Source organism: Temnothorax longispinosus, chromosome 5 (assembly GCF_030848805.1).
Source record: "Temnothorax longispinosus isolate EJ_2023e chromosome 5, Tlon_JGU_v1, whole genome shotgun sequence".
NCBI lineage: Eukaryota > Metazoa > Arthropoda > Insecta > Hymenoptera > Formicidae > Temnothorax > Temnothorax longispinosus.
The window spans coordinates 1,740,239-1,749,354 of NC_092362.1; the positions used below are offsets into that span (position 1 = coordinate 1,740,239).

Here is a 9,116-nt window from a genome sequence, read left to right on the forward strand (position 1 = left end):
TTTATATTGATCCGCAGATATTTTTTCTCGCATCGATTTCTATTATTATTACTGTTAAATCCCAGCAAGCGCATACGAGGGATTGTTCAAAAGTGGTTCATCCCGATCATGAAATGATCCACGTGCCTTCGAAACTGTCGATCATCTATTGGTCAATGGCAATTTCGAGCCGGGTTTCTTGAACCCCGGGCGTACCGTTACTGACCCACTAACTGTCAGTACGCTGCCAAACATATCCAGTCAACCTTCGCGGGTCCGTCTCCAACGAGCACGAAGCGGATCGCGGAGCAGGAAGTCCAGTCACCTACGGACGATCTGTCGTGTGAGCAGTACATCGACTTTAATCCTCGTCAATCTCGCAAAAATTGACATCCGACGTATTCTCTGGATATCCGACGGTCAAGGCCACCCAGGTGAGTGCCTATATTTAGATCGAGCAAGATTGTATCGCCGATATTGAATTCAGACTCTGTTTCTCTCTTGTCCCTTCTACTTCGATCGTATTTCCTAATAATAAATTGCTCGTTGAACTACTTGCGCAAATAACCTCATGACAGGTAAATTAAAGAAATCAGGAAATTAGAAATCAGGTCGGTCGAGTTTAAATCATCCGTGTCCATAGAATTTTCACATGACAGCTTACTGACTCATATCTCGTATTGTCGCATCGCAAGAAATGTTTATATCAATATGAATTCCAATTCATTTTGCGATAAAAAAAGAAAAGATGATACTCGAAATAAATTATTGCATGCTTCATTGTTGGCACGTGTGAATGATCGTACGTAAAGTGAAGTCAACACATTATGCAACATGAATGATAAAAACTAGTCCGGCAAGAAAAATGCATTTGTAAACCTTAGTGAAGTATGTCATGCAGAACAGTGCTGCATCGTGATATCATCAATTTAGAAATGTATACGCGATAATGCAATATAAATAAAGAGCGCGCGCTCGTTTCCCTTCATTTTCCTGCACGCGTTTCAAAGTTAGTAACTGCAGTGTACTTTGAAAACACGGAGAGGAGCACAAAGACATATTTTCAAAGCGTCGAAGTCGAAGCAAATTGGTTCGTAAAATAAATTCTGTAAGCGGTGCGTCATTACGATAACACGAGGCGTGGTGGCGTGTTATCGCAACGGTGTTCATCTATAAGCGGAAGAATTTTCTGTCATCACTGGTTCCCTGGTATGCATAAGCTCATTAATATTGCAGAATGTAAAATATTCTGCACACTTATTTAAAATAAAATTATTTCTGTCTTATCTCTTATTTTTAATTAAGTAAAGTCAGAATAATGAAGATTAATGATAACAGAATTCTGATATAATGTTTCTGCGCGTGTGTGTACGTATAATAAATACTCTGGTAACACAATCTGATAGTTGATACGTCCCGAAGAAGTGCGCAAGAAAACAGTCCAAAATTGCGACAGAAGTGCGCGAGAATTGCGACAGTTTTTATATATAAAATTTCACAGTAGCTTCTTACAGCAGACTGCTGCAATAGTACAGTAAGTATATTATGCACTTCTGTCGCAATTTTGAACTGTTTTCTTGCGCACTTCTTCGGGACGTATCTGAACTATCAGATTGTGTTACCAGGGTATATAATTCTACGTATACACTGAAAAAAATTTTCTGCATTTTAGTAAATATTAGTAAATATTTGCATACAACTGTGACTCCATTTACTAAAATAAAGAAAATTGTCCTTTTTATTAGTATACTTGTATGTAAACTAATATTTACTAAAATGTAGAAAATTTTTTTCTCAGTGTATGATTTCTTCATATTAAATTTCATTTTGTATAATCGATAAAGTGATTATTGTATATCGAAATTCTGTGTTATAAAATTTGACATATTCTACATATTTGAAATTGATATTTTATGCGTTCTTTTTTTTTTAGAGAAAAATATGTTGCGGATATTTGTAATCGTTATCATCGCAAATGCAGCGATGGCGCAGGTGCCATTCTTGGGTACGTGTCCAAATTTGGAAGCAATGCAAAATTTCGAACTTGACAGAGTGAGTATCGGAATAATTCATGTGAATGATCCGGAATGTACAATACGTATATAATTACTCTGAGTAATTTTTTAAATCTATTATTATGTATATAAGATTATAAAAAGTTGTTTCCTTCATAAATGAAATTATAGCCATTAATCATCTCTAAATCTCTAACTTAATAAAGAATCGAAATATTATTTTGACTTATAATTATACGTAACTTATAAAGTCAAATAATGTTTATGTCTTAAAACATATCTCTTGCGTATTCAAATTAAAAGTACATATACTATAAATATCTTTCTTTTTCTAGTATTTGGGCAAATGGTACGAAGTGGAGAGGTATTTTGCGTGGTTTGAATTTGGTGGAAAATGTGTGACAGCTCAATACGGTCTTGAGAATGACGCGGTGAAGATCACCAATAAACAAATTTCCTCATTGTGAGTATAACACGCAACGTTACCCAACTCGTAGAGTAATTTTAAACTATTAAAAGCGAGAAAGATAGAATGCGATACGGGATAGAGTGATGTCATCATCGCTGACAATTATCCACTTGGAGTAAAGATCTCTGTTCTCTTGCGTAGAACTGGAGTCGCAACGAGTATCGAGGGCATTGGAAGGTTAATTGGCAGATCCGATGACCCTAAATTGTCCGTCACTTTTCCATCCTTGCCATTGCCGTTCGATGCACCTTATTGGGTTCTAGACACGGATTACAAGTCATACGCCGTGGTATGGAGCTGTACAAATCTCGGAGTTTTCAAGTAAGTTTATATGCAAAAAAATACGCGAGAAAAATATATATAAGAGCATTAATATTACATAAGCATTTTCTAAGCGTTTAAATGTTTGTCTAATATAAAGCTGATAAGTTTTTTCGTACTATTATCATTAAATATTTGCTTCACGTTTTTGTACCGTTAAATAAGTAAAAATATATCTTAATTTTTTAATAAATTATTCATTGTACATTTATGCGGTAAAGGCGCATTTTCTGGAAAATAAAAAAAAATATACTAAAGATATATTAGATTAGATCACTAAGGAGTTTTGCTAGATTGTTGAAATTATAAATGCGTTCTGTTTGCAGTGTACGAAATGTTTGGATTTTGACGCGAGAACCGAAACCGCCAATCCCAGTCGTAGAAAAGGCTTATCAAGTTATCGACAAGAACAACATCAGCAGAGCGTACTTCATTCGTACAGATCAAAAAAATTGCCCGGCCTCGAATTAAGAACGACCTATGGATCTCTACAAAGAATATGCTCGAGGGAAAATGTATTTTTTTTTGCGATGCAGCATTGTACGCGATTCCTTGAATTGCAAATCACAATATTTATTGCCAGTGATAATGCGGATGCTGGCTTTGCTCACGATTACTCAAGTTACGATTGTGTAACGAGTACAGCGAATGCGCTTGAATTAATAAGATTGTTGTAAATATTTATTTTACATTCAATATCAAAATATTGCGCAGTTGCAATGTTTAAAAAGTTGTATTTTTCTCTTTTTCTCTCCCTCTCTGTTTCTTTCTCGTAACTGTGATTTTTAATGCAATATATATGAAAAATGGAATATTGTTCCGTGACAATGAAATTTAATTTCAACTTTAATCCAACTTAATTTAAATAATTAAAAATTTAATTTAAGAAAATCTCTCTCTCTTTCTCTCTCTCTCTCTCTCTTCTCTATTACCTATTACCTATATTAAAACGCGTCATTATAAATACACAATGAGCATAATTATAATTATATGTGTAATTATATTGATAACATTTTGACCGCAAGATAAGAGTTTGTATGTTCTAACTTATTTGTTATGACACTTAAATAAGAGAAAAAGGAAACAGAAAAAGAATATTTTTAAAATAAAAAAATGCAATTTACTACAGTATAAATTGAAGAACATTATAGAAAATAGAGATTTGAGTCCAAGATTGCTTCGTTGTATGTGTGTGAGCAAAGATTAATAAGTAAATTTTGTAGATATTTCATATACTAAAGATGATATCGTCTGAAATCGATGATCTTGCAGTCAAAATGTTCAGATGCAAACGCATATATTATCTACATTTGTATCTCAACGGTTACAGCTATATCCTATATTTTGTATGCGTTTTTTATACGTTCTTTATATTATTTATATAATTAATTTGTTATGTATATTTATTTATTTGTTGGAAATATTATGACTGAGATTGACACACACATCGATAACTTGCGTTAATTTTGGAAATTGTTATGAAATCTGTGAATAAGTCATTACTACTTCTCAGGTTGAGTAATCATATCTCGTTAATTATCGTTAATTATCCGTTCGTCATGCTATTTTATAATTATTCAATATCGTATCTATTTTTTTACGTATATTTAAAGAATGTATATAAAAATAAAAAATTTTGAGAGAAAAATAAAAATCCATTTTTTTGTTGACGTTGTTGCGCTTTTATTGCGACGTTATATAACTTGTAACTTTTATAATGTACGAAGTTAGCGACTGCATGTGATGTTCTAAAACATAATGATACTTAATCATCGACGATTGGTCATGTAGCACTCTTCAATTATCACTGGGCCCGTCGGGCCCATTTGTTACACACGGATGGACCCTTGGCTGTGAAAGGTCTTTGACCAATAAATTTCAGTAAACGCGCACTTCTCAGCAAGTACCAGTCTCCGTTGCAAGATCGCGCGATGTACGTCGGAGAAGTGAAAAGTTCCCTTACCGTAATCAACGTATCGGCCGGTAAGAAAAGATATCTCGCGAACCAGTTATGAAAATTCAATTATGCAAAAACGACGCGAGAAATATTTAGTTATCCGCGTAACCGGCGTATAACGATAATTTACGCGCGAGCGAGCATCCGCTTTGTAATATTGCATGCATAATACATGCGGCGATGGTGAGTACAACCATCGCGGCATGTATTTATTTATCGCCGGGAAGGAACGCTAATAAATAGCCACGTAAAAAGTTTCATTAATGGACGGTACAAGTTCCGGGTGTAATAATCGATCGCGACGCACAGACACCGCACGCGTCGTCGAGTCGCACAAAGTTCGCGATTGCGGACGGTCCAGATCGAGCGATGACACCCGGCGGTGTCTCCCACGTTAAAAATGCGGGAAATGACCGTGGCCGAAATAAATCGAGCGGCGACCGGCGAAAACACCGCGCGCGCAACAATACCCTTAAATTAAACAAATAACGGCGACGGGGTGTGGTCGCGTGCGAGACGGGCCTTCGGGCATTGTCACGTGCCATCCGCGCAAACAGAACACTATTCAATTGCGAACCTGCAGGATATGTCATCAGGGATGCATTGTGCAGCGAGAGAAAGAGGAGTCGCGATGATCCCACGAATCACCCCGCAAAAAATGTACGAATCTCTTTTTCATTTCCGACGGGTGCGCAATCATAAATTCTGACGTAAATGTGACGTAAACAGAAACATGTATAATAATTGTAAACACACACTATTATATACATCTATATATATTTCAAACATAAAAAAATATTTAATTTGACTGAGATGCAAGATAAATTTAAAATCGAGTTTTTCAAAATCCTAATCTGTAAAAAAACAAAATTAAGTAATCATAGAAAGCATTGTATATGCTAATCATAAGTTATGTATTTAAATAAGTTTAAAATTAAAGTTTAGAATCATTTATATTTATAAAAATCATATTTCAAGATACCGAAAGCCTTATCGTATATTAAGATGGAGAAGAACTGAAATAATTCGAAGAAATTCTCTGCTGTTTTAGTGAGCATCTGAACGCACTTAAAATTCTGAATCTCCTCTTTAATATTGCGCTATTACGAGCTTCACTCTTTGTTCCTTTAGTTTGTTTTCTTCTCTTTTTACTCGCATCGGCCAAAAATTGGCGTATTCGCCTGAGCCAAAGACTCGTTTCCGTATAATCGTCGCCATCGCTCGTAATAAATTAAAACGTGGTAGAATCTAAATCAAGATCTAGAGGCAAAGAATCTGCTAGGAGCCGAGGGACCCCTTCCGAATTTATCTCGTCGCGTCGTTCCTCTCTTCTCGAGAACTTCTTTTACGCACGAAATGAAGCAAGGAGGATGGGGGGAACGATGAGACAGAGGGCGGAAAGGGGGATGCACGATCGGGCTCACGGCGGCCAAATCTCGGCGTGGGCCCTACGGTTCTCGAGGGGCACGGGCAGCAGTCCCTAATAACAGGGTACACCGAGGCTAAACAAACATACACGCCCCTGGCAGCTCTCGCTGAAAGAGTGCACGGGAAACAAATGGGAAAAAAATGCTCTTTCGACACACCGTGCAACAATTTGAGGATGAAGTATATTTACTTATTTCGCATAATTTAAAGGAAAACAGATATTCTATCGCGCACCTGCCGGTCGCTTCTGACTTCTCGTCTCCGGTTTGAAAAGGAGACGAGAAGTCTCGAAAATTTGAGAGAATTCGAGACCAAGCATTTTGTCGCGATACTATTGTATTTATAGTTAAAATAAATAAACTTTTCTGGGTTATTTAGAGAAATTGTATAATGTACTTTGTAATACTAATTTTTTATTAAAGAATTCAGTCAAATGTTAATTTTAAATTTAAGAAAAGAAAGAATAAGAGAGTAAACATAATTTAAGATTACTCTATGCAAATTAATTAGAATTAAAATTGGCACATTTTGATCATATTTAATAACTTCCCAAGAAAAGATCACCAGATATATAAAGTAGGACATCAATGAAAAATTTCGAATAATAAAATCTAAATTCGTTAATATCGAGTTTTTCGTATTTTTCAATTTAGCATTTGATAAAGCTTTTTAAGATTTATGATATAATATAATAAGATCTTTTTAAGATTGAATGCAGATTCATAATTTACGTAACAGAAATTAAATAACCGAAAGAATGCTCTTGAGTAATTGGAGCGAGCAAAAGATAATTGGACTCCATTATGCATTAAAAAACTAAACGACATTTCGTAAAACTCCATGTTACACGTAGTTATACATATACAAAACATTGAAGAACACCCTGATGCGTAGCAACAAGCATTATTATGTATCTCATGGTTGTCATATGTTTTGTTATAACGGCAACAAAGAAAAGGTACTAAAATTTTGTTTAAAAAGAAAATATGCTCGTCTCTTTAAAGATATCTCGTATTCTGTCATGACTAATATCGAGATAAAAAAAGAAGAGGCGTTCCACTTGATTTCTTTTTGAAGAGCGGGAGAAACGAGTTGTTTGCGTTTCACCCCAGGGTGGTCCACGTCGAAGGACCTACATCATAGTTGCATAGTTGAATTTAATAACGAACGTTCGGGAGGCATCCAACCGTCTGTAATTTCACCTAAATAATGCATCCTATGTAATTAATCAGAATGAGTGATCGTATTTCTTATTATTAGCACTACTTGAGTTACTCGTGTCGTTTTAAAAAAAAATATTGCTGTATAAAAACTTAATCTCGATCGTGTCTGGACAATATTACCCACAATTACAATATTTTCCACAATAGAGATGTGCATTTACTAATTATAACAGACATTGCTCCGAATGACCTGTTTTGCATCGCGAAAGACTTCTTTGTGGCTGCATTGTCTCGCATTGAATCGCGTCGCGTGGATTATTTATCGTTTTCTTAATTTAGAATTTTAGATGGAAATGTGAAACAAGGACGTTGAGCATGGAGGTCGTTTCATTTGTCTCTAGCTTATGTGAAAAGGCTGGTATAAGGGACGCGCGAAACGCGAGAGAACGAAGGTTAAGTAAAAAGCCGCGAAGAAGAAGAAATGCGCGCGGAGGAAGAAATGCGGAGGAAGATGAGGAAAAAGGAGAAGAAGAAGAAGAAGAAGGCGAGGACGAAGGTAGATGAGACAAGAGGCATTCTGGTTTGTGGGCACAGCCGCTGCCTGCAGCCCACAATTATGATAATAGCCCCTGAGTCCTGAGTCTTGTTAGGCCAGCGTGCAGCCCCAGCTCTTTTATCTATATCTTCTTATTTTCAGCCTCATGCTCCCCCGCCCCCCTCGTACTGCGGCTTCTCCTACTTTCAACCCTTTGCGTCCTCGCGAGGTCAGATGGGTTCAAGCTGATCGATTCGCCGGCGAAGAAAAACTAAATCCGATATATATCCCAGCCTTTCTCGTAGCGCTCGCGATTCCGCGCACCGATGATATCTATCGCCGAGGCTCCGTTCCGGAAAGGATTCGAATAACTATGCTTTATGTCTCTCCCACGAATTTTGCAGTGTATCAAGTGTCCTGTTGAGATGTACGTGTCATATCGTTCAGGTATCAGGTATATGAAATGAGAAACCCCGTCAGAGCTCCGGTAGGTACTTCTCCTTTGTCGCGTTCGTAAATTTTTGCACTTTGATATCGTATCGCGCGGCATTGTGAAATAGCTGGACCAAATAAAGCACGGCGGCCGCCGGGAATTGTCAGCGACTGCCAACGTACATACGTCGCCCGGTCTGTAAACGTTGTAAAAGGCGGTAACAAACGGCGTGCGCTTTAATCCATTTTCAGGCGCTACCGTCTGGTCTTTTGAGCGCCGCGGAAAGCGTTAATTGGAGGCCGCGCCGCGATCGGCGCAAAGAAAGTCTTGTAAAGCGGAAACCGCGTGATAATGTACGCAGCTCTTTCTCTCTCTTTCTTTCTCAGTGGATAGACGGGGACCTTCTTCTAGCATACCGGTGTATGCGCGTGTGCACCCCGTCGCGTCCGACTGCGATGTAAAAGCTGCGGTCCAAAAGTGCGCTACCTTATTTCTACTAAAAGCTGTTCCTTGTGAAGCGCATAATCGCGTTTCCTTAATGATGTACTATTACGATGGCTGTCTAGAGAATGAGATTCCCAGAAGAGATATTCTTGCATCTAAAGGTATATTAAAATGGAATATCATGAGGATTAATTTAATTACTTTTAGCGCGATATCACGTTGATGAATAAATTCTTTCCCTTTGAATAAATTTTTCTAACTGTTATCCGAGCTGTTATCATAAAATAATGCAGTCCAAATATGCCGCATATGAACGTACTTTGCTAAATAAAAGCAGATATAAAATTTACGATATAAATTATAACGTACATT

At 37.0% G+C, this 9,116-nt stretch overlaps 1 protein-coding gene across 2 annotated transcripts; it reads left to right on the top strand.

The window, feature by feature from the left end:
• The first annotated feature begins 280 nt into the window (after window positions 1-280).
• On the top strand, window positions 281-4,454 carry LOC139813872 (apolipoprotein D-like). 2 transcript variants are annotated; one of them, XM_071779687.1, is made up of 5 exons: window positions 281-413; window positions 1,913-2,031; window positions 2,330-2,457; window positions 2,605-2,784; window positions 3,111-4,454. In XM_071779687.1, the coding sequence occupies exons 2-5, from the start codon at window positions 1,921-1,923 to the stop codon at window positions 3,253-3,255; spliced, it is 564 nt and encodes a 187-aa protein (XP_071635788.1). In that variant the 5' UTR covers window positions 281-413; window positions 1,913-1,920; the 3' UTR covers window positions 3,256-4,454. The 2 variants fall into 2 exon arrangements, with proteins under 2 accessions (XP_071635788.1, XP_071635787.1); XM_071779686.1 differs by lacking the exon at window positions 281-413 and adding an exon at window positions 960-1,188.
• The last annotated feature ends 4,662 nt before the right edge of the window (window positions 4,455-9,116 follow it).